Source organism: Callorhinus ursinus, unplaced genomic scaffold (assembly GCF_003265705.2).
Source record: "Callorhinus ursinus isolate GAN/ISIS: 27379988/994484 unplaced genomic scaffold, GSC_fseal_2.0 scaffold4, whole genome shotgun sequence".
Lineage (NCBI taxonomy): Eukaryota > Metazoa > Chordata > Mammalia > Carnivora > Otariidae > Callorhinus > Callorhinus ursinus.
In genome coordinates, this window is record NW_027397066.1 from 161363710 (window position 1) to 161389985 (window position 26276).

General features: G+C 36.8%; 1 protein-coding gene across 1 annotated transcript; it reads right to left on the minus strand.

Annotated features, from left to right (window-relative positions):
* Positions 1 to 105: 105 nt before the first annotated feature.
* ATP6V1B2 (ATPase H+ transporting V1 subunit B2) lies at positions 106 to 24987 on the minus strand. Its single transcript, XM_025873899.2, has 14 exons — positions 24814 to 24987; positions 18320 to 18375; positions 13083 to 13181; positions 12235 to 12328; positions 12030 to 12107; positions 11450 to 11589; positions 10981 to 11082; positions 10542 to 10639; positions 9777 to 9900; positions 7743 to 7893; positions 5945 to 6027; positions 4630 to 4734; positions 3410 to 3539; positions 106 to 1517 (listed from the first exon to the last, which is right to left on the minus strand). Exons 1-14 carry the CDS (start codon positions 24947 to 24949, stop codon positions 1378 to 1380), a joined length of 1536 nt encoding a protein of 511 aa, XP_025729684.1. The 5' UTR covers positions 24950 to 24987; the 3' UTR covers positions 106 to 1377.
* Between the last annotated feature and the right edge of the window lie 1289 nt (positions 24988 to 26276).

Here is a 26276-nt window from a genome sequence, read left to right on the forward strand (position 1 = left end):
GGTATGATGTTCAAAACTTGTAAATCAAAGAAGTGTATTATTATATATTATATATCCATTTGTTGATATTGCTTTTCTGATTAGAAGATACAGAGTCACTTTAGGTAACTTCCATTTAATTTAACATTTATTTTCATTTTATATCCAGATGTCACATTTTCTACATTAAAATATAATCATGCTGACTCCCCCCGACCCCCCCTACTTTACACAACTGGAAAGACGGAATGCACAGAGAAGTTGCTATTGCACCGAGTAACAAAGAGACCAAACAGTAGACATGGCAGCAGTGCAGAGAAGATCGCGCAGGACTCACAGCAAGGACTGAGAATCAAAAGGCGAAAGCTTTTATATGCTATCACTTGTGCCGCAAGATTACCCTGAAAAGGCAGAGAGGGGTCAGAAAACGAGATCAAACAGGGGATCTTCCAAAGGCTGCTCTCTAACAGAGTTTAAAATATCCATACACACAAGAGCTTTCTCCTCCCCACCTTGCCCTCAGCATCTGGTCAACACTTCAGAAGCTGAAACCACTGTTAGCATGTCAGAATGTAGAATGGATATGGGTTTTTCTCCCCTCTTTTATCGTAGCCCCCCTTCCAAGCAACAGTTCTATTAGTTATTTTAATTATGATTCCTCTGCAGGGATGCAGGCAAACCCAGTAAGGATCATCGAGACAAGGCATCTCACTACCGTCAAATCAAAGCCAGCTGTGCGAAAGCTGCAGGACTCTGTGTTATGGGGGGGGTGGGGGGAGGAACAGTAAGACACAGGAGTCCTGACTCGTAAGGACTAAAGAGAAAAAGGAAAACTCCTTTTCCAATCTAGTCATTAGAGGACAGAGCAGGTGGACAGTAAAAACCAGCTGCTTGAAGCAGCAGCACAGACCTGTGGGCACAGCAACAATCCAAAAAAAATGCGCAGCGAAGAGGCCCCTGGCTCTTCAGAGAGGAGGCTTCTTTTAGACCTGATCCTGGCTCTAAATTGGAGATCAAAGCATTGTCACTTCAGACAGTGATACTCTTGAGGGGGCTGAGAGGGAAGGTCGAGGAGACCCATATAATGAAGACATTATTAGGCAACTACACCACTATGTACAAACACATATATCTGTAGGAAAACTTCACCTCCATCCCTGCAGCTACTGTAAAAAGAGCACTGATAATCCAGGTTTTCTCAACAGGGGATATTTTAAAGTCTGTTAGAAGTTTAAAACATTGCAACACTGGCACAATATGTTACCTAGTCTTTGTTTTTAATTACAGGGTAACAAGGTAAACTTCAACACAAAGATGGGGGAATGGGGGAGTGCACAAGGAATAAAGAAAACAGAACCAATATTTCACAAGTGTATCAAGCCAGCGATGAAGTAGCAGCTAATGCTTTGCAGAGTCTCGAGGGTAAAATTCACTCAGGGTGCTCTGAGGGATCCTCTTCAGCATTTCTTTGGGGAAGATTCGGAGCAGTTGCCAGCCAATGTCCAAAGTCTCATAGACAGTGCGGTTTTCATAAGGACCTTAGAAAAAATTGAAGTCGAATGAATAAAGGCAAACTACTTCCAACTTTTCAGTGTTATTATTTATTTCACTCTATGACGACTGTGAGCATCAAGTATCACCAAAAAGAGAGAGAGAGAGACACAAAGCAGTTAGGTCTCCTAACACTGGATGCAACCAAATGTGTAAAGTGAGGGTACAGAGAGTAAGTACCATCAGGAATCAGAAAAAAGGGAGAGGCCTGCAGGCTAGAGGCAGTGGGCAATCTAGCATGTGTGGGACAACTCTGTGGACAACTGGGTAGGATCTAAATACCTGGAGCAATGGAAACTAGACCCAGTGTTTTGTCTATGGATTATTGAGAAATGCGCTTTTCCAGCAACAGAGGATGAACGTGAGGGAGGGTAGTACAGACACTTAGAAAACCTTAAAAGTCAACTGAACACCTTGAATAGGTCAGTTGTTTTCCAAAGTTGTTACTAATTATTTTTAGTAGTAGAGTCATTCTTATCCTGCAAATAAATCTGATTTCTTAACTAAGGAATGAGAGTGGCTGGATTTCTGGGTTATATTCTCTACCAGAAGAACTTCATTTTTTATCTTTTTAAGGTATTATGGTTATGCACTAAAAAAATTATACATTATTTTTGGGGGTTTGATGTTACTAAGAAATGCATCAGATAAATAGAAGAGTATAGTGTGCGTGATGCATTATTCCAAAGTTAACATATCTGTGTTGAGCACTACTGAGGTCAGAAATAGTTGCAAGGGAGACCAATCAAAACAGCTTGAAAATTGTACATGTGCTATGTAATGAAAACCGTTACAGCCTTTTTACTAGAGGGACAATCAATACAATTAGTAATAAATTTATTCTGGCAAATATCAGAGGGATAGAGGGAGTCGGGAAGAGTGGTGAAAAAGCTGGCACTAATGACCGAGATGATGGGACAAGGGTTTGGACTAGGCCTTAAGACTCAAAGTTGGTCAGAGATCAGCAGCTTTCCACATCATCCAAGAACCTGTCCAGATGAAGAATCTCTGGCCCCATCCAGTTCTACTGAATCAGAACCTGCAATTTAACAAGATCTCCTGTTGATTCAAAAGCATATTAAAATTTGAGAAACACTGGACTAAGGTACTGTAATAGAAATGAAACCAGAATAGGATATTCTAAATAAGAACAACAGAAATTGGTAAATATTTGGTCAGTGGAGGATAAATGAATAAAGTTATAAATAATGCCCAATTACTGAGCTTGGGCTAAGTAAGACAATGCTCATGCAAGAGGCAGACAAACTGAAAAGGGAATTGCTAGGCAGGTAGTCAGCTTAAAAAAAACAACTTTGGGTTCTGACCATGCTGAGCCTGAGGAGATGGCAGCATAAACAAAAGTATCCTAGTTGGCAATGTGGGATTTGGAGCTTCAGAAAAAGGATAAGGGTCATACACAGCAATTTAGTCAAGAGCAGAGGAAAAAAGTCAAAGCTGGGGGAGAAAGGGGGAAGCAAAGAAAGAACAGGGAGCTAGACCTTTAAGAACATAAACAATGAAGGAGCAGGAAGATACAAAATTAGAAGAGGAGATGAAATTAAGTGAATCACAAAAGCCCCAAACTCCCAAAGCATGAGGAGATCATTGCAGAGAGGTGAGGAGGAAGCAGAACCAGCAATGGAGGCAGCAGAGCAGAAGGCCAGGTGTAAGGAAGGGAAAAATTCAGATGGGAGCTAAATGGATAATGGACTTGAAGACAGAGGAAGGAGCCAGAGGGCTAAGCGCAAAAAGACATGACAGGCAGCTGGAAGAACCTCTTCTCTAATCAGAAGGAAAATCATGTAGAGATCAATGTAAATTCTCTCAGAGTGGGAAAGAAGTCTTCAAAATTTTGTTTGTAAAAAAATAGTCATCTTACCCTGAGCAATGAAGTTCCTCTCAAACTTCTGCAGAAATTCCAAGTAAAGAAGATCATCTGAGGTTAGGGCTTCTTCTCCAACAACGGCTTTCATGGCTTGTACATCCTTACCAATAGCATAACATGCATACTAAAGAGAAAAAAAATATTTATATGAACACAGATAAGATTTTATAAATGTTAAAAGTAATCTGGGCTATAAATTAAAAGTATTTCTGTAGCTATCTTCATAAGAGACCACAGAAGGAATTCTACGTTATTTACAAACAAAATTCACATAAAGTTCCTATGAAATTATCAGATTTCATTATAAAGTAGTCTCATTGAGAAAGGAGTCTTCAGGCATGCAGTCCACAGGCACTACTAACACTAAAAAATATACTTCCTCAATATGTTAATGAGCTTGCATTTTATAGAGCATTTGGAAGTCAGAACTCATACCACACAGAAATCCAACTCGAAGTTCAAGACAAATATTTGCGGTAGTAGATTTACCTTTTTTACTTTAAGGTCAAAGGTACTCTTGTTTATTTGTGCTTGGTGTACAATCTCATACAACTACAGAAACCAAGGATTATGGGGCGCCTGGGTGGCTCAGTCGGTTAAGAGTCTGCCTTCGGCTGAGGTCGTGATCCCGAGATCCTGGGATTGAGCCCCACACTGGGCTCCCTGCTCAGTGGGGAGCCTGCTTCTCCCTCTCCCTCTGCCCCACCCTGCCGCTCGTGCTCTCTGGTTCTCTCCGTCAAATAAATATATAAAATCTAAAAACAAAAAACAAAAATGCTACAGAAACCAAGGATTTCATAGAATATATAAAGCTGTATCCCTGAGTGTTCTGATGATTGCTTAATTTCTTAAGTAAGAAATTCGAGTATCTTTTTAGGAATATTCTGTAATTATTATGGTTACTAATAAAAACCTAAAATGGCCTTATGGCTTGTTTTTAATTTAGAAACTGTCTTGTATAGCATTAGATGTGGGTTTCAAGCAAATGATTTTTAATCTTGGTTATCAGCCTCTATCCTTATAAAAAAAAGAAGACTGGGTTTGGTTCTAATGAATGATTGTATCTTCCACATGTAACCTATACTAAAATTCTACTTGGATGGGGGATAAGTACAGTGATATGGGAGAAAGATAAGAGGTATAAGACAGCAAAAAGAATGGACCAAGAAAGGTGTTCATTTCTTTAAACACCACCCTTGAGAGGATATACATACCAGCTGGTTAGATACATCGGCATGATCCTTTCTGGTCATACCTTCTCCAATAGCAGACTTCATTAACCGAGATAATGAGGGCAGCACATTAATAGGTGGGTAAATCTTGCATAGAACATGAGAGAAAAAATACATTTAAGTACAAAATTCAAGATTTACCAGTAGTAAAGAAGCATTCTGAAACTCATTATTATCCCTTAAATTACATAAAACTTCTATTTATTTCCTAGAGGAGTTCTAATATCTTCTCCTAGTTAGAAAATGAAGTGAAACTTCATGGCATAGTATGTCTTTTGAGAACCAAACTCAGAAAGTGAAGTCTCCAAAAAACAGTACAAGATGATACTGAAAAACTAGATTTTCAACATTTGCCTGGAGTATCAAATCTAAACAGCCTCTGAGCTCTGACTCATATATCACAAACCAAGTAAAAAGATTAACAGTAAGTAATTCCTCCTAAAAGCTGATATTAGGAGCCAGCATCTGTTACAGAACCATCAATCTTTTTTTGATTATTCAGTCATTTAAAAAAAAACATATCTTGTCATTTACCGACACGGATGGGCCTTGAGGGGATTATGCTAAGTGACATTAAGTTACACAGAAAAACATAAATACTATTATGATCTCACTTCTATGTGCAACCTAAAAAACCAAAATCCCATGAGTTTATGGATAGAGTAGACAGGTGGCTGCCTGAGATGGGGGCTGGGCAAATGGGTGAAGGGGGTCAAAAGGTACAAACTTCCAGTTACAAAATGAATTAAGTCATAAAGATATAATCCAGAGCATGGTGACTATAGTACATATAATATTGTACTGCATATTTGAAAGTGGCTAGGTGAGTGGATTTAAAAGTTCTCATCATAAGGAAAAAGTATTTTGTAATTATGTATATTGATGGATGTTAACTGGACTTACAGTGATCATTTTGCAATATGTATCACTATAAAATCATTATTTTGTACACCTAAAGCTAATATGTCAATTATACTTCAATAAAAAAAAATGTATTTCTGTATTACTAATAAGATTGGTAGATATTATTATGGAATAGAATATCCCAAAAAGCTCTTTGAGACCAATGACTCCATTTTAAGGCACAATAAAGAAAAGTGGAAACTTAAATCTTAAATACTGGCACTCTTACAACAGGATCTTGGGATACAGAGACGACAATTATATAACCGTATGAAAACAAGCTGATATTTTCTAACAAAATAATTCCTAAGAGCAAAGTCAAAGTCACTAATCATTAAAGATTAACTGAAGAGTAGATGTGTAAGCTTTACAGCATTGCTTAAATGTCAAATACCTGTCTATTGTGCAGCTGTCTGTCCACGTAGATCTGCCCCTCTGTAATATATCCAGTCAAGTCAGGGATAGGGTGAGTGATATCTACCAGAGGAAGACATCTGACATTAGTTAAAGTGTCCATATCATATAAACAAATCACAGGAAGTCAGTGTGCATTACCTATAGAATTATATAAGACAGTGCTCTTTAAAGTAATTTTTTGTGATGACAGAAAAGTTCTGTATCTGTGCTGTCCAATATGGTAGCCCACCAGCCAAATGTGGCTATTCAGTATCTGAAATGCGGCTATTGTAAGCAAAAACTTTATTTCAAATTTTATCTAATTTTAATGAACTTTAGAATTCAAATAGCCAAATGTAGCTGGCGATTATCATATTGGATGGTTTCATTTACTGAGTTGCAGCAGTTAGACATGTACTGGCACATAAGGTAAGTTAGCTACATTCAGAAAAAGTACCATTTCTCCTAGTTATTTCCCCCCAAAATATAAATAAAACTCCATTTTAAACACAAAGTTCTCTGGCAGAGGTTTGCCAATTTAACATATACTGAGAGAACTTCTTAGTTCATAAGCAAGTATAAGAATGTTAGATAAGCAAAACACCACTATGCAGGCAGCACCAAGAAAGTTCTACAAAGCAAGGCGTTTCTAAGTTGGTTAAATTACATAAAGTAATTTTATAGGTACTTTCTTGGAATAAAACATTTTCATGTCAGAGACAGTACAGTGTGAATTATGAATTCAGACTGTCTGGGTTCTAAAACTATCACTTCTTAACCTCAATAGACTACTTTACCTCCCTGTGACTCAGAGCAGAGCATTTACCTCAAAGTTGCTATGAGGATCAAATGAGGTAATATTTATAAAGCACTGAAAACAGTGCTCAATTACAGTGAGTTATTACTATTTCTGAAAATACCTTGTAAAATAGCTTTTTAAACACTGAGATCAGGACAAAAAAGCAGTAATAGAAGAGGACTACTGACTTTTTTCACTCCCGAGCATACACTCAAACAGGTACTGCACTGTGTACTTTCACATGCAAAGTAAAACGGAGTCATTTTTAACCAGCCTCTGGTGATCACTCTGTCCTGAAAGTCCTGCAGCATTTACTGTTTGTGCTCTTCATTTGGCACTTATGCTACTTTAACTTATTGGTGCACGTATATAAGAAATACCCAACTCAATCCAAAAAATCGAGTAATTTACATTAGAGAGTGAGTTAAAGAAAAAAGAATTTCCTTATATCTAGATCAGTGTTCCACAAATAGCAGACACTCACTAGTAACCTAATAAATGAAAACTGAAAATTCTAATTACAAAGAAAATTGTTTTTCTTCTTCTACAAAAGGATGATTATTATGGGCAGTTTACAAATGAAAAATTTCATTTAGATACAAATCACCTAGTTAAGGTAAACTCTTAAAGGATAAACCCTCAAAAGAATTTCAACTCCAAAACAAATGAACACAGGGGAAAAAGGCAAACCAAGAAACAGACTCTTAGCTACAGAGAAGAAACCGAGGGTTGCTGGAGGGGAGGTGGGTGAGGGGATGGGTTAAGTATGTGATGGGGATTAAGGAGTGCACTTGTGATGGGCACCAGGTACTGTAAGTGATGAATAACTAAATTCTACACCTGCAACTAATATTACACTGTATGTTAATTGGCTGGAATTTTAGTAAAAACTTGGAAAAAAAAAAAAAAAGAGTTTCAACTCAAAAAGGTAAGATGTTCTCAGAATCAAGTCCTTACAATAATTACGTCTGCTATAATCCAAAGACCAAAAACTTACCATCATTAGGCATAGTGAGAATAGGGATTTGAGTAATGGAGCCATTTCTACCTTCCACTCGGCCAGCGCGTTCATATATTGTGGCTAAATCTGTATACATGTAACCTGGGAAACCTCGTCGACCAGGAACCTCTTCCCTGGCTGCTGAAACCTGACAGTAAATCAAGGAGGAGAATGTCACATACCAGAATATGAAAAGTAAAGCTTAGAATACATTTGCTTGAACATATCCAATTACAAAGTTTTGTAATTTTACTTTTAAATACTGTCTCTGGAAGATGATTTAAAAGTCTAGCAACACAAGTTCAGATTATTCTGCAACAAAAATGTTGACAATTGGGGACCAAAAGTTTTTTGCTACAATCATATCACCATAATGCAAATCTTTAATTAGCTTGCTAGAAAAAAAAATCTGCTTGCAATTTTATAAATCAAAGGAAGTTATTTTAAAACTAAGAGAACATTCTTAGTTCACAAGATCTATTTCATGCCATGAATCATGCCATTATTTATATAAGCCATATTTATGTAAAAAGGTCAAAAGAGAAGGAAATACATCCCAGGAATCATTTGATGCAGTTTACATATTTAATTTAATCCTCACAACAATCCTATGAGGAAGGTAATGCTGTTAACCCCAATTACAGTTGGGCTCAAGGGTCAGTTAAATAATTTCCCAAGATCACAGAGCCAGGAGTCCATTCATTGTGCAAAGTAAGAAAAGTTATAATTTATATTAGGTTATATATATTAATTATATATTATATATAATATGTAAATTATATTATATAATACATTAATATATAATGTTAATCTACAATCACCAAGAACCCTAAAGCATTAAGCCCAACTTTTAGGTGCTACTTTGGCACCTCCAAAAGAGTATGCTATAGCAGTGTTACTCAAAGTGTGGTTTGCAGACCAACTTTTATGAATGGGCAATGAGATAACACAAAGTAGGATAAGCATTTAAAAACTCTAATGGCAGGGCGCCTGGGTGGCTCAGTTGGTTAAGCGACTGCCTTCAGCTCAGGTCATGATCCTGGAGTCCCGGGATCGAGTCCCACATCGGGCTCCCTGCTCAGCGGGGAGTCTGCTTCTCCCTCTGACCCTCTTCCCTCTCGTGCTCTCTGTCTCTCATTCTCTCTCTCAAATAAATAAATAAAATCTTTAAAAAAAAAATAAAATAAAACTATATTATTAAAAAAAAAAAACTCTAATGGCAATCTGACAGAATAATTTTATGTCTGTTGAAATCTAGCGGAAAAAAAAAATCCCAGGCTTGTAAATTGTGTATCTTCTTTAAAATATGCACTTTTCTAATAACTCATTTTAATTTACTTTAGAAAACTACTGGTCTGTGATGGATGGAAAAAAAAGTCCTTCCCTGAAAAAACACTGCAGCAGAGTGAGATATGGTGAGGGATCTCAGGGATTTTTAAGAAGCTAGATATTCATATAACATGTCCCTTCAAAAGCCTTTTTTCTTTTTTTCCCCTTCTTACATGTTTAAAAGAGTAACTTACTCAAGATTTCAGTAACTTGTATTACAATGAACACCCCAAACTTCTGGGTGGTACCTGCTAGAACATTTACACTGTTCCTAAATAAACACCAAGTTTTCTGAAGGAAAAAGTTCTAAAAAGGGTGCTGTCCAGAGTATGCTCTTCATATATTTAAATACTAACATAATTAAAGATGAAATTCTGAAAAGGGTTAAAAATTGACAATCTGGACAAAGACAGAACATCCTGGGAGAGTAACTGAACAAAGAGCTTGCATCATTTGCTGCCTTTTAGAATCAAGTCTTAAATGCAGAGAGATGTGACAGTATGGTAACTAGGCTAATAATTTAAATCTCATCCTATAATCATTTCAACTAGGTTGACAGAAAAAAAGTTGTGTTTTCCTTTTCGATTAAGGTGTTCTACTACTACATGAGTGGTGAAGCTTAAAAAACCATGATTACAGAAAAATGAAAACTTGTAAACAGACATAACTCTGAAAAGTGACCCATTTTGAGAAAAAAGTTACCTCTCGAAGTGCTTCAGCATAAGAACTCATATCTGTTAGGATAACCAATACATGTTTCTCACACTGATAGGCCAGAAATTCTGCTGTAGTTAGAGCCAAGCGAGGAGTGATAATTCGCTCAATACTGAAATGGAACATTAAATCCTTTGTTACTCCAATAAAAAGGCCAAAGACAAAACAACATGGTTCTGGAAATTATAGTCTCCCTTCAAAAGTTGTAAATAAATAGAGGAAATTTATTTAAGTTTTAGTAAATAAATCAATTTATTTATTTTAATAAATAAAAAAGCAATTATTACTTAATAAGAATAACTTAAGTAAGCAGTCATGTTTTTTCATAATAAGAGCTACTTAATGCTACAAAGTTAGATTTTAGAAATGGGCCCACAATTTCTCAGGACTATATTCCTCTCAAAATTGAAAGAGAAAACAGGGAGGAAGGGAGGGAGGGAAGAAACATGGGAGTGGCTAGATTTCTTACTGAGTATGGTCTGGGTACTAGGTAATTTATATGTATTATCTCATTTAAAATGCACAATGACAGTACGGGACAAGTATTATCTGTTGTATTTTCTCAAAGAGAAAACTGACCTTCAGAGCCTATGTCAAGTAACCAGCAAGAAGTAGAGTTGAATTTAATTAAACACAGCGCTTCCATTCCTAGCCCCATGTTGCCTTCACTCTAACATTTCACTTCCCTTGTCTTAGGTAACATTTTTGGTCTAAAGCCTGAGTGAACAGAAAGAAATAGCTCTATTTACTTACGTTGGGTCATTAGCCAAGTTCAAAAAGAGGCAGACATTGTCCATTGAGCCATTTTCTTCAAAGTCAGATTTGAAGAACCGGGCAGTTTCCATGTTTACCTAAATAGCAATGATTTCATCAGTGCTGGGAGAAGAAAAATTCTCAGTATTTCTGATGAACGCTAATCTATGGATCTACATTGTTCCTTCTTTTGAAGTTTCAAGTGTTCCCAAAGTTTCACAAAAGCCAACAGGTAAACAGCCTGCTTTGGGCATAAAGAAAATTATTCTTAAATTTTGCAGTCAAATGTTAAATTTTAATCCTGAGTTTACCCAAAATGCCAAGTTACAACTTCTCTGCCTAGAAATAAATCCAATGATGTATGTGTTGTTTTCTGCATTGTTCCAATAAAATAAACAATCTTATATGTCATACCAAAATAGAAAAAAATTATACTTACACCCATAGCAGCAAATACAATTGCAAAATTTTCCTCACTGTAGTCCACTACATCTTTGGATTTCTTTACCAAACCAGCCTGGCGACAGATTTGAGCTGCAATCTGGTAAGAAGTACAAAAGAACTGAGCTGAAATTTAAAATAACATTTCTGCAACAAAATAACATTTATCCCAAACTTTTTGGAATTGCAATTATATAAATGGAATGATGTTCTAAAGGACTTTCCCCAAAAAAGCTACTTTGTACTTTTTGTAAAGATTTGTAAGAGTAAGCAAGAAGACAGAAATCGGCTTGGATAAAGATTCAATGTAGTTGGGAGTATATAAACAATAACACTAAGTATTGTTGAAAAGGGTACTGGATACAAATGAGTATTGTTGAAAACCTTTTATTTGGCTTCTTATTAACAGTGAAGCATTAGAAATTCTCCCTTGTTAAATTTCACACCAAAGAGATCCTAGCTCTCACCTCATTGTGTGGTAAGCCAGCAGCAGAGAAGATTGGAATTTTCTGCCCCCGAGCAATACTGTTCATGCCATCTATGGCCGAAATGCCAGTTTGAATCATCTCCTCTGGATAGATTCGACACTGAGGATTGATTGGCTGGCCTAATGCATTTCCAAAAGAGAAAATTTTAAGACATTAAGACTACGACATATAAGCCATTTTTTTCTTCTCTTAAAAAATCAGTTATTTTTCAAAATCTGAAACTGTTTAAGAAAATTTCCCATTAGTCTTTTGTAGCCTCACAAAATATATGACGGCAGAACAAGTTCCTAAAATGAAATAAAGGTATAGCAAATAAGAGAAAAATCCTAATTTAGAAGCCATTTACATTTTAAAGCTATTTACATTTCAGATATACCAGTGATAATTTGTAATAACATATTTTACATAAAATTTTAAAATGATTTCTATTTATTAAATAATAAAGCAATTGATATAGACTACATTGGTTATCTACTTATATCACAAAAATCACTCTTTGACAAAGATATAAAACAGAGGCTATTTTCTTCAAAACACAGAAACCCATTTATCATCCTACCCATGATGTCAAGGAAGTCTTCAGCCAGTACAACAGGACCTCTGTCAATGGGTTTTCCTGATCCATTGAAGACCCGACCTGTGAAACAGTAACAAGATAGTACAGAGTGGACTATGGCTCAGATAGGTAATTTTTAAGAAAGACTCCATGGAAAAATGTTTAAAAGAAAACAGATCTCTGCCCTGAATGCATAACACCAATTTACCAAGCATATCCTCGGACACTGGTGTTCGGAGAATATCCCCAGTAAACTCACAGGACGTTTTCTTGGCATCTATACCTGATGTCCCTTCAAATACCTAGTGAGAAAGAGAAGTAATCAGAAGGGCAAAAGGAATTTAGATCATAAGTACTTAAGTACTATTTCTGTCTGTTCAGCCCATATAAAGTAAAACATTATTTTCAATATAATGAACAAAGAAATGTCCATGGTAATGAACCAAACTGCCAACCCCTAGATCAAGGATCATGACTCTAGTCTAACTCCACCAAGCTAAGAATGCTTTTTACATTTTTAAAGGGTTTAAGAAAAAAAAAAAGGAAAAGGAAGGAAGAAGGAGAGTATGCATCAGAGACCTTAGGTGGCCCCACAAAGCCTAAAAAATTTACTATCTAGTTCTTTACAGAAATCCTGCTGACCCTTGCTCTAGATTACTTTTTAAGGGAACATGTTATTTGAGAAAACTGGCATTTCCCATAATTGGTAACATTAAAAACTAGGTATTATAAGAGACAATTTAAAGAAACAGACTTAGATCTTGTTTTGGTTTCATCCCATAAGTTATAAATTCTGCCCTTCATCTACCTCCTTCCATGTGATTATCTGCTTTGTTTAAAAAAAAAAAAAAAGCCATTTACCAGGGGCAGTGGAGCTACTGGACTAGAATGTATATAGATGGCTAACATTTGGCAAGACAACAAGAAAAAATAATTTTTTTCTCCCCACAGCCAGTAATCAATCTCTAAAGACAGACTTACTCAATGATCTCTAGAAAAGACAAGAAGTGTTCCTTATTTTTGTTCAACTGGCCAGGTTTTGAAAGTGATGCTTACCTGAACCACTGCTTTAGAACCACTAACTTCTAGAACTTGTCCACTTCTCTTCGTGCCATCTGGTAATGTCAAGTGGACAATCTCAGCATATCTGGGAAACTATACCAGAAAAAATAAAGGATCAATAACCAATATGTAAAAGCTCCCCAAATTACCCTATATGCTCTATCTCTATCATAGCATGTATGCACGTAAAACGTCCCCCACCTCGCCAAACCACACAGGTATATACTGAGAGTTTGTAACATCTTCAGGTAGTCTACGTCCTTAAAACACTTAGACTGGCATATATAATTTGGTAAACACAGCATAAGGTACAGAGAAAGGTCTTAAATCCATAAAACAGCAGCAATTTTTTCTCCTGTGTATAGGTTTTAAACTCTGAGACTAAATAAAGGCACAAAAATTACAATAACCACATTCCCACTACTCAGAACTGATGTTTGCTTCTGGGCTGTGTGTGTACTCACCTGTATGCTTGGTGGGGAGGGGGATAAAATGCCAATTAAAAATACAATAATCACTATTGTAATAAGATAAATGAGCCCCCCTCAAATTCTCCTAACCAAATATATATTCCTCTTCCACTTTTACTATTTTAAAATGCAGGTTTCCAAAAATAGATTTTAGTGTTTTATTTACATAAATGGCAACATACTAAATATATCATCCTGCAACTTTTCATTTTCTTCACTTGATCTTATGTTTTAGATCTGTTATGGTACTATTTACCTCATTTTATCAACATAATCTATTGAAAAGCACATCACTACTTTGAGTGATGTGAAGGAAAATATCTCTCAATTAAAATATGGTGAACCACTGATTGTAAAACTCTTGATTATGGAGATGGTAACATGTGAACAAATGGGCATCTTAGAATTAATGTTAAAATAAAACAAATGTAGTTAAAATCAAATGACACATTTTATTTAAGTAGTTCTCTAACAGTGGAGTTCAAGGTTGTTCCAAATTTAGGCTATTATAAACATGCTACAAAAGCATTCTTGCATGCGGCTCCTCAGGCCAAGTGTGTTTTCCCCAAGGTATTTGGTTACCAAGTCGTGAGCTACATACAGGCTGTGCCCATTATGTAAATATTCAAATTACTCTGCAAAGGAATTGTATTAATTTACAATCTCCCTAGCAGTGTACAAAATCATCTTTTCCCTATAGCTATGCCAATCCTACATTATTGAACTTTAATTTTTGCCATTTTGTTAAAGTAAAAATAACATCTTTTCAACTTGTATTTTCCTAATACTTCTAATACTAAACAGCTTTTCATGTTCACTGACAATTCAGACTTTATTACCTATGACTGGCTTATATCTCTTCTTCACTTTTCAAATGGATCTGCTTTTTCTTTAATGTGTAGGAGCTTTATAGATTCTGGATATTAACCCTTTTGTAAATATGTGCTTCCACTCTGTATCTTGCCTTTTAATTTTGTTTATGGTATCTTATCACAAAGAAGTTTCAAAACTTTTTAAGTAATAAAATGACTTGTCTTCCTTTATGATTTGTGCCTTTTGTATCTTGTTTAGGAAAACCTTCTAATTTAAATTCATACAAATGGTTTTCGATTTTGTCTTCTAATAGGTTCTTTAGGTTCAGGCCTTTAATAATCCAACTGGCTTTATTTGTGGTATGCAGTTTTATTTTTCTCATTTTCATTCTTTTTCATATAGAAAGCCAATTACCCCCCAATAATATTTGTCAAGCAGCACATGTCCCCTGTTGACTTGTAATGCTGCTTTTACCATTTACCAAGTCACATATCCAGTATAACAAGAATTGGTTTCAGGGTGCTTAATTTTGCTCCACTGATAACAATTGCTTTGCCTGCACCAAATCTTTAACCTTAATTCTCTATCACTGATTCTGTTGCCTGGTGGAACCAATATATTTACCACTCTGAGTCTTTTCATTCATGAACATGGAGTCTTCATTTATTTTAAGTCTTCCTTTATGTCTTTCAACAAAGTTTCATGGTTTTCTGTAAATAATGAATTCTGGCATATACAATACTCCTGATTTCTGTAGACTGATTCTGGTATCCAGCAACTCTGTGTTACATCACTGTTTCTAATAGTTTGCCCACTGAATGACTTGAGTCTTAGTTAACTGTATCACCAAGAAATGATGACAGCTGTGCCTTTTCCCTTCCAATACCTTTATACCCTTATTTCTTTTTTCCCACAGCACTGGTTAGGTTCTAAGTACAAAGATGGAGGTGGTGGTAACAACCATGCATCCTCCTCTTGTTTCTGATTTATATGAGAATGTTACCAGAGTCTCTTCTTAAGTATGCTGTTTGCTATAGGTTATGGTGGGTATCTTTTAAGAGGTTAAAAGTTTGTTCTACTACTCTTTATTTCCAAGAGACCTTTTCTTTCTTTTTTTTAAGAAATGAGTAACTTTATCAGATACTATTTATCAAGAAGACCATAAGCTCTTTCTAGTTTAATTTATGAATGAGCTGAATTAAACTAAGTTACTGATATATTTCCTAACATCAAATCATCTTTGTATTACTGGGATAAATTCTACTTTGTCATAATTCTACTGATTTTTTTTACATAATTATTTTTGCTAATTTCCAATACATGAGCATACTTTTATTAAGAACTTTGGAATCTATGCTTATAAGTGAGGATAACTGTCTTTCTTCTTTTCTAGTACCACCCTTTGTCTGGTTTGGAAATTAAAAATATGCCAATTTCAGGGACACCAGGGTGGCTCAGTCGGTTAAGTGTCTGCCTTCGGCTCAGGTCATGATCCCAGGGTCCTGGGATCAAGTCCTGCATCAGGCTCCTTGCTCAGCAGGGAGCCTGCTTCTCCCTCTGCCTGCCACTTTCCCTGCTTGTGCTCATTCTCTCTCTCTGACAAATAAAAAACATCTTAAAAAAAAAAGGTAAGCCAATTTCATAACAAGAAATGAGTAGCAGTCTCCATCTTCTATTCTGACACAATTTGTGTAAGATTATCTATTCCTTCATCCTTTAAGTTAAAAAGACACTCTAAATCTGGTGTTATAAAACCATTCCTACAACTACATATAATTTATTTACCAGTTTTTCCTCAGCTGGAGACTTTTTGAACACTCTTAAAGTTACTTCCTCAAAGATGTTTTCTAAAGTCCTTCTCTTTACTGACTCTCATAGCATCCCACACTTAGCCTTCATAGCACTTACTAAATAGATACGTGTTTATCTGCATATTTGCTTCTCCCCTTCATGATGCTCCACTGGGGGGAAGACCCATTTTTCCCCATATCTTCTGTTCTGAGCTCAGTGCTTAACATAATTGAAACGTGAATATTTTGGGGGCACCCGGGTGGCTCAGACAGTTAAATGCTGACTTCAGCTCAGGTCATGATCTCAGGGTCCTGGAACTGAGTCCTGTGTTGGGCTCTGCTTGTCCCTCTCCCTCTGCCCCTCCCCCTGCTCATGTTCTCTCTCCCTCTGCTCTCTCAAATAAATAAAATCTTAAAAAAAAAAAAATGCAAATATTTTTGTTTTCAGTAACATATTTACTAACAAAAAAGTTTCAAGTTCCTAAAATGTGAGCCAAAAATATTATCTAAAAAAGACTATAGGAAAAAAAATAAAAGGATAAAAAAACAAAAACAAAGAAAGCTTCCTATCTTTTCCTCAAAAATAAAAGCGTAGACTCCCCTCTTTCACAAGACATTTAATGGGCACCTGCCTAAACCTTGTACAAACTGAGTGCACTATATTGAGACTCTGAATCAAATTGTAGACTAGTATAAGACTGTGGCTGGAGGTAAATTTGTTACGTTTAATCCTGAGGTTAATTTGTATAGGTACCTTTGTCATGCTTAGTAATATAATCTTAGTATAAAACTGAAGAGACAATGCATTTTGCCCTTTGTTTTATGAAATGTTTTTCCATTTATTTTCTGCTTCCAGAGGGTCACAATGCAAACATATTTCCATCATTACTTTTCTCAACAAACTAGTAATTGTGTGCCTTTCCCCTAAACCACCCCAACACCAACCAGTATATAATTATTGTTCTAGAAAGCAAACTATATAAATTATTTTCTCTGAAGATATTTTGATCATAGAGCTCAGGTAGGAGGCTCTCCCTAGGGTATTCAATTATGGTCTATATTCTATGTCACTTTTTCTATGATAACAGTAATAGTGTTTATAATTCTTATGTATAGGTGTAGCTAAAAAACCAATATATAACTAAACATGCTTACAACAAACTAAGTAAAAACTGTTCTTTGCTTTAGGTTTAGGGTTTAGAGATAGGTTTAGGGTTTTAATCACTGTTGAGATAATCTGTTCTTGTTTATTTGTTACTTGAATACCAGTGTCAGGCCCTCAAAAGATAAAAGTAACTTTGTTTATTCACTCAAAGACCTTAAAATTTATTAAAAAAAGACAAATACTATTAACAAATAATTATAATACATGGCAGTCTATGACAAGAACCATAAGATACCATATAGCTATACAATAACCTATAGGTTATAAAACACACTCATATATTATTGTTTTTCCTCAGTAAACCTATGAGGTAGGATTGACCCCCCCCCCCAAAAAAAAATTTTTTTTTTTTTTAAATTTTGCAGATGAGCTATTCTAACAGAATCCATAGTTGATCCACTACTGGAATCCAGTCTTCTGACTTTTGATTTAAAACTTGTCCCTGGGGAACCTGGGTGGCTCAGTCGTTAAGCATCTGCCTTCATTCAGCTCAGGTCATGATCCCGGGGTCCTGGGATCCGCATCGGACTCCCTGCTCAGCAGGAGGCCTGCTTCTCCCTCTCCCAGTCCCCCTGCTTGTGTTCCCTCTCTCACTGTGTCTCTCTCTGTCAAATAAATAAATAAAATCTTTAAAAAAATATAAAATAAAAATATAAAATAAAACTCGTCCCCTGGGTGCCTAAGTGGCTCAGTCGTTAAGCGTCTGCCTTCAGCTCAGGTCGTGATCCCAGGCTCCTGGAATCGAGGCCCGCATCGGGCTCCCTGCTCCGCAGGAAGCCTGCTTCTCCCTCTCCCACTCCCCCTGCTTGTGTTCTCTCTCTCGCTGTGTCTCTCTGTCAAATAAAATCTTTAAAAAAAAAAAAACTCGTCCCCTATACAGCGCTGACATTCAGACCAAAGAGTGGGTTAAAAATCATAACTAAGATTTAAAGTGTATTGAACAGGACTTAATGCCATGTTTTTACATAAATGGTTAAATGATCACAGGATTACCTTAACATGATCTAAGATCACTAGTGGACCATTGACTCCTGATACTGTCTTGTATGCTAGAAAGAAACAGAAGAATCACCTTTAGTCAAACAGGACAACAACCTACAATTACCTCTGTAGTTATTACCAAAAAGCTCGTCTCTCTATGGCACCTATTATAATATGGAGCACTCAAACAAACAGTTACAAAATTTAATTGAATTTATAAAATATACCTGTGTGTGTACAACTTTTCATTACCCACCTTCATCCAACCAAAAACATTTTGCCTTATTATTATTATTTTTTAACATTTTGCATTCTTACTGTAAGTCACTTTGTTTTAAGGACCCAGAATACAAAAACAAAGAAGGCACACAAGGGCAGAGTCCTTTCAAGAGTTCCCAGTTTTATATGGAGAAGGGGTAAGAGTTAAGGGCTGGCTGTAACAGAGGTGTACAGAGGGTTTGTGGGAACAGAAGAAAAACCTAGCAGAAGTTCTTACCTAGAAGAGAAAAGGAAATGCTTTAAAGAAGAGGTGGCACTTAGCAAAGTAGATAAGGCAAAGGAAAGCCTCAACAACTTTAAGCACAAGTGACAAGACTCACAAAGGCAATGTGAGAAACTGTCAACTGTGAGGTAAAAAGCCATAATTAAATGTCATAAAAACTACAGGGAAAAGAGCTTTAAGAAGAGGGGAGTGGGCAATGGAATGAAAGGCCAGAGGTCAAATAAGATCCTTATAAAAAAAAAGTCAAATGTTACTGTCAGTTTAGAGGCTTCTATTTTCTACTGCAAATTATTCTCTAGGAATAAACTACCAATCGAATAAACTACCAATCTATAAGGCTCTATTCAAATCCTTCATTTTAGAAGGAGATAGTTACCCTGCAACCCTACCACACCTACAAACATGTCAAATGTAATGTTAATTAGGTATAAAACAGAACGCTCAGAAGACAGTAATTCTAACGTCAGAATTAACTAAATTTCATAACCAGAACAGCTGAAAAAAAATAAATGAAGAAAACTTACTACAAGGCATTGAATATGTTGTAAGAAACTGTCAACTAATTGAGATTTTTTTTCACTTTCATGATTTCTTGTGAGGTCTTGGGACAGACATATCTGGCACAAATGTAGACTCCCAAGAATGAGGAAACCATTTAATATATCTAGTCTGTCTACTCAAGGGGCTTAAGAACTTAAAAACAGGAAGCAAGTGCCCTGGTACAAATGCTGCGAGCAGGAAAGCACCATCAGGGGCACTTACTTGTCATTCATGCTCATAGGACATTTAAACCTGATACCAAATATTTGCCTGAATATCTGTAATTGTAATTATCTCAACAGAGACTCCCAGATGACTTTTTTAACCTTAGATAATAAAAGGCAAGTCACAAATTTAAAGACTTAAGTTACTTGAATGGATAGTAATGTAAAAGAATTAATCATTTATTCCCTTTATAGAAAAACCTCAGCTGTCACACTTATTTTTATGAAAATCTTCCCCATTGTATGAAAATAAACTAATACTCTTAAAAATAATTCCTACCCCTTAAAAATTTGTTGTTCTCATTTTTACTGTGTCCAAACATTCAATTTTTCAATCACTTTCTAAAATTGCTCAGTAGAAATGCAGAAGGAGCTACATTTGAAACATGTTTTCTTAGAATCCAGTTTTTAAAAATATAGAAACAACATCTCAAAACCTTCACTTAGAATAGTCAGGGATAGGAGGAGGGTGTGGGCTGGTGGGATTGGGGAGAGGATCTAGTTTTGAGATTTAGAAGCAATTGTTCTGAATAAAATGTAACCAACAAAATCCTTCAGGTTCTGAAAATTCTCTCTACTTTTTCCACCATGATTTTCACCTCCTTTAACTTTAACCTCTACAACAAAGATGCCTCAGACTCTCATGTTTAAATTCAAGCTCATTTAAAATTATTAAGTTTTGCCAGTCACAAGCAAAAGCATGACCAAGAAAAAGAAACACTAGTCATTGTTTTTGCGGGAAACAGTGAATCAAGCTGACTTTTATTAAGATTCTACTTCATCAAAAACAAGTCTCTAAATTTGCAATGTATATAGCCTTTAAAAAGCCTATAAATAACCATTCAAACTGATTAATACCTACACCACCAATATACATTTAATAAGTACTTGTCAGGAATTCTCACTTAATCTCCATAAAAGATCTATGAGTTAACTAATATTCCAAGTTTTAGAAGAGAAAAATGACACTCAGAAATCAAGTAACTTGCCCAAGGATCTGAACTTGTACAGTCTGGCTCCAAAGTCACTTGTTCTTTTAACTCTGTACTGCAGCTCAAATTCCAAAACTCAACTCGTTATTTTTTGTGGCCTGGTACATTCTTGTAATTATTTGCAAGACTTACGTAGCTATACTACTCAATAATTTCACGAGTCTGCAACTTTAGCTATGAAAAAGTAAGCTATTTTTACTATTCAATGCATTGCAGCTCAAATTCCAAAACTCAACTCATTATTTTTTGTGGCCTGGTACATTCTTGTAATTATTTGCAAGACCTACGTAGCTATACTACTCAAAATAATTTCACGAGTCTGCAACTTTAGCTATGAAAAAGTAAGCTATTTTTACTATTCAATGCATTGGACAGTATTTCCCTTGTGTCTACATTTTGTCACTACTGCTAAACAATCTTTCTCTAATGGGAGTATAGCCACTGGAAGAGTTTTTAAGCAGAAAAGGGAGAATCTAATTACTATTGCTTACTTCAGCAGTTTCCCTTCACTGCAAAACACACATACAAAAAAATGCAAGGAGACTACTTCGGATACAAATCAGAGCTTAAGCAACATGCATGCTTGCAAATTAAACTGACATATACAAACTGAACTAATAAATGTTATAACCCAAACCCAAATAAAAATATCACCAAACTTTACATTCGGTGAGTGCTTCACACTTACACAGAATGTCTTCAGATAGGTTACCTCATTTCAGACTCACAAAATGCTGGGAGATAGGCAAGGCTGATATACCCACTCAACACTTAAAGAAACTAAGGCTCTGAGAAATTTATTACTCAAGGGGAGAACAAGACTTAGAACTGGGTTTTTTGTTTGTTTGGCTTCCCCCCTACCCCTAATTCTAAGGTTGGTATTCTAGGACCTTATAATATTTCTGAACTTAGTCTCCAATATAATTAAAAAATATAGATGACAGAGCTCCTAATATTTGGATTACAAACAGGTATTAAAAGGCAGTTTGTATAGCAACTATAGCTCTCTTCCATGATAATGAAATTATTTAAAAAAATACAAGCAAAGAAAATATCAAACACCATTTAACTCTAAACAGTTATTTATCCAGCCTTCCTCACCATTATCATTAACAGCCCAAAGCAGAGAGAACAGTTTCAAGAAAGGCTGCCAAAGACATTAAGCTACTCTTCTAAAAAGTCAAAACCCATTCACAAGTTATATAAACATTTCTATTTACCAAAATAATGAACACTCTTCTTATGAAAATTTCCAAATGAATAAGAAGTTAGATCCGCAGGGGATATTCAGAACTTCTGACAATACTGACACGTGTTTACGTTACATGGTGAACATATTTTACAACCAAAAAGTTACATCTCTGATCTGAACTATCAAGCAGGCAATAAATATTTATAGAGTATTTTTCAAAACCAAAATCTACAAAGGTTTTAAGCAGCACATATTTTGTCAGATGACATCCTCTTCCTCCTGCAAGATATGAGATTGTTCAACACTAGTAACACCACTTAATGATTGTGAAATTTTCAAAGAGAAAAGTAGACAGTCATTGCACAAGAGATCCAGTACTCTAGCCTCCACCTTATTAGCAAAACAAAAACCTCCCCCCAGCAATCATCTATTGTGCAAGAACAGTAGAGACCCACACCCTGACAGGTAGGCAATGAGGGAGAGGTTCTAGAAAAAGTAGGCCTATGATTCCTTTTCATTGAGGCTACACCTCTGCTTTATGAAATAAGAAACTTAAGGTCAGTTCTAATCTAAGGTCTCAAGAACAATGGAAATTATCTAATTCAAAATGTTCAGTGTCAAAAAGTTCAATAAGCATTACTGAACTTTGATCAAAGTTTAAACAACAATTAAGTTTTCTTTCCTTGTGAATTGAGAAATTCAACTAAAGTGCTCAAGATTACTTTAAGGCTGCATATCTCATTTTCCATTTCTTGTTAAAAGACCCGGTATCGTGAAGTTGTTTTAAAACAGGATCCAATTTGTACAGCAGTACTGCCAGTATTATCAGTCCCATTCCTTCATTCAAAAGCACACATTAAATAACTACAATAACATACCACCTAAGATGGTATGATCAATCTTTAGAAAAATTAAGAGGTTAATCAGTATTTATTCAGAGGCAATTAAAACTGTGGGGCTAGAATCAAGAATGTGGCAATATAAGAAAAGGATGATATTCAAATGTAGTTAGCTGTTAGTCTAAGAATGGTATCATTTACGCTTTTTAGAATAACCCGGGTACAGAAAAGTAACTCAACCAAGTGTCCCAACTCCCTACTCTGATTCCAGCCACATTAAGAATCTACTAAACTATTAGAACAAGGGGTTTAACGCAAGTTATAAAACAATCACAAGACACCTTCTATGTGTCAAGCACTGTGCTAGGCACTGAGGATACAAAAAGGATTCCTGAGGTCAGTTTTAAGCATTATATTGCAACAACTTTGTCAGGAGGAATCTCATCTGGAATTCTTTAGCCACTGGGCTAAGCACACAAAGAATACTGAAAAAGCATACTCATCTCCCTTAAGGGTTAACAATCATGGAGTACTCTTGAAACAATTATTGCAGTTGATACTCTTCGAATTGACATAGAATGAGTAATTGTATGGAAACTGACTACTGCACCCTTATAATCTTATAATCTTTTCCTAGAAGCACCAATTATGTCTGTCTACCCAAAGAAAAGCAAAGCATGCAAATGCAATTCATAAAAGAGAATGTGAATTGTTAGGTATAAAATTGTCAAAATCTATAGAATCTGTTAATTTCCTGAAACATTTACTTCAGCTTATATAAACCTCCAATAGGCAGTCTCAGATAATTCAGATAATTCCCACTGTAAAAAGCACATCTCAGCAAACCACGGAATCAACTGTGTTTTCCTTCTTCCTCACACTGCAGTGCTGTCATATGACCTAGTGACAGATCAGGATGGGATTAGTCAGACTGGAGGGTGGCTAGACTGAAACCCTTCATGTGAAGTTCTTTTTAACCAATGAGCCACCCACAAACAGGCATTCTGGCAACTAACCAGTGCAAACATAGTCTCACCACCTGGGGAAACATCAGCTTTCCCAAGTTTTAAAAAGAGTCTATTTCCAGGGCTCAATTCCGAAGGAAGCTGCAAAGAGATCTGGTGCTACACAACTGTACTGTTTAGTAATAAAAAAAAAAAAAAAAGGCATTTCTTTTGGAACTACTGGGTAGTCCACTAAAAACCTCATTAAGACAGGTTTTGTTTTTTTTTAATAATCACAACACTTAAACATGCATATGATATTATTTTGCACATAATACTATATAATATGGGCAAAGCTACTCGGCTTCCCCAAGATAGCCTTGCACTTAATTGTGTTAGGTTTAACTCCTCAGTAAATGAAGAGACAATGGTAAAAAAAGGACCAGCGAGAATTAAATGGAATTTTAGAGGCGCTTGCTGGCTCAGTCGGTTGAGCAGGCGACTCTTGATCTCAGTGAGTTCAAGCCCCGTGCTGAGCTCCACGCTGGGCGTGGAGCCTACTTAAAAAAAGGGGGGGGGGATTTTAGTTTCTGCTCTGCCAATAACTGTTTAAAGTCTGGCAAGTCCTGTCCCTCCCTGCACCTTAAGCTTCCCACTGTAAAATGAGAGGGTTAGAGTAGATGACCTGCAGGGTACTTTTCAGCTGTAGCTTCTCTGATATCAAGGTGTCCTCCTGTGGAGCAGCCCCTCCACAGAACATCTCCCTCTGGCTACGGGCCTGACCATCAACGAAAGGCCAGACCACGTCAGCGTTGGCACTACATAGTCTCCCTCGGAAGGAACTCCTGACCAGCCCTGAAGATCTACACTGGTGGGAGGAGATGGGAAGGGGCGTTCCCTCGACCCCTACAAATCCATTTGAGGTCAGGGAATGATTAAGATTGAAGTGACAAGAAGCGGCCCTCCTTTAAAGACAAGAAGCAAGAGCGCGTGTCCCCCAGTCTAGGGAAGTTGGAGAGGACGCGGCAATAGCCAGGAGCCCACCAACCCCAGGAAAAAGTTCTCGTCGATGCTCTTGCCCTCAGCCCACCTATGTTACGAAAACATCAGATAAATCAAATACACTCAAATCTCCTTCTAGAGACAGACTGAGTCAGAGTAGGTGGGATGAGAGAGGGAAAAATAAATGCCCCCTCCCCCGCTAAGCAGGTGAATAGAAGCAAGAGACTTAGCTAAGGAGCAAGACAGGATTTGTCTTTTCTCTGATACTCACTGAGGCGAGGCTGGGAAAGGTAGTTCCGGCTAACTGCCAGCGCTTGCTCCCGAGATCCCACCACAGGTCCACTGGTGGGCACGGGTAGCTCGGGTGCGGCCCCGTTCACGATCCCCCGCATTGCCCGCAGCGCCATCTTGTCTCCTCCGTCCCGACTGGCCCCGCAGCCGCGCCGCGCAGGCGCAGATATAGCAGGGGTGGCCTGTGCCCCCGGCTCCGCCCACGCGCGCGGCGAAGCCCCGGCCCGCCCCGCCCCTTAGCCGCTCACCTCCCGCAGCCTCTTGACTCGGGTTCCGCGTGGGCGGGGCTGAGTCCGCGCACTGGCGAAAGGAGCTGACCAGCGTGCTGCGACGGAAGGCGCTGGGCCAGGGACAGAAGAGAAGCGTTAAGAGGGTCCCAGATAGAAAGGCAAGACTTAAGAAAGAGAAGAAAGAGGAAAAAAGGATGCGCATGAAGGGAGGGAGGGGGAAGAAAGGCGAGCAGGTACAAGAAAAGGTCAACTGGTGTCCATTTTCATGACAATGAATGAAGAAAACTCTGAAAGTTCTGAAAAAGCACTTTGAAAAACAAACATTAAACCTATTCTAGTTATTAACATAGGGCACTATGTGCCATCATTTCTTGCACTTTACTATCTTCCTATCCAATTTATTCACTTATGTATCCATTCAAAAAACATATAGTGGACTATTTAGGGCGGTGTGAAACACAAAGTGTAACATATTTCGATATTATTTTGGAGATAGAACTCATACAAGAATGACTAGGTGGTTGTGGGAGGTGACAGTCCCGGCTCAGGGCCTGAGTGATTGAATTGATTATGGTGCTGTTTATAGGTAGAGAATAGAGAAAGAAGTGAAAAACCTCGCTGGTGGTGGTGGAGGAAAAGAGAAAAGCTAATCGGGGATGTGTTAAATTCGCAGTGGAATATTCTGAAAGAGATTTCTATTGGATTATATAGGTCAATGCCTCACAAGAAGATATCTAGGCTAACCTGAGATCAAAATTTCTGACTTATCACCATGTAGGTAACATGTAAATAAAAGAGGTAAGTCAGAGAATGTGTGTACTGTGGGGAGACGCTAAAGACCACCTCTAAGGGATCACTAAGATCACTAAGATCAAATGAAGAGTATCCTGCAATCAAATTTGGAATGATATTAGAGTTGGGAAAACCTAGAACACATGTCCTAGAAGCAAAAGGAAGAGAAAAATCTTAAGGACAGATTATTGTATAATGCCAAAAACTGAAGAGAAGACAAATGATCGAAGTATTACAAATATTCACTGTATTTGGCCATTAGAAAACCATTGTGATATGATGGGGAGATGGATGCTTAATAGAGAACAATAAACTTTTGCACATATGTGAAAATTTTAGGGTTTGAACTGTATATCTGGATGGTATATTACAGATTAAGTGAACATTACTTGGTTATTTAAAGGCTATTCTAGGTGAATCT

What these genes read in the sequence shown, in the direction of transcription:
- ATP6V1B2 (XM_025873899.2), bottom strand. Translation starts at nt 24,949, where the DNA reads ATGGCGCTGCGGGCAATGCGGGGGATCGTGAACGGGGCCGCACCCGAG. An exon ending in AGACTTCCTTGACATCATGG is followed by an intron (nt 11,590 to 12,029) that starts GTAGGATGATAA and finishes GAAATGCATTAG; the next exon opens with GCCAGCCAATCAATCCTCAG. An exon ending in ATGCTGAAGCACTTCGAGAG is followed by an intron (nt 7,894 to 9,776) that starts GTAACTTTTTTC and finishes ATTTACTGTCAG; the next exon opens with GTTTCAGCAGCCAGGGAAGA.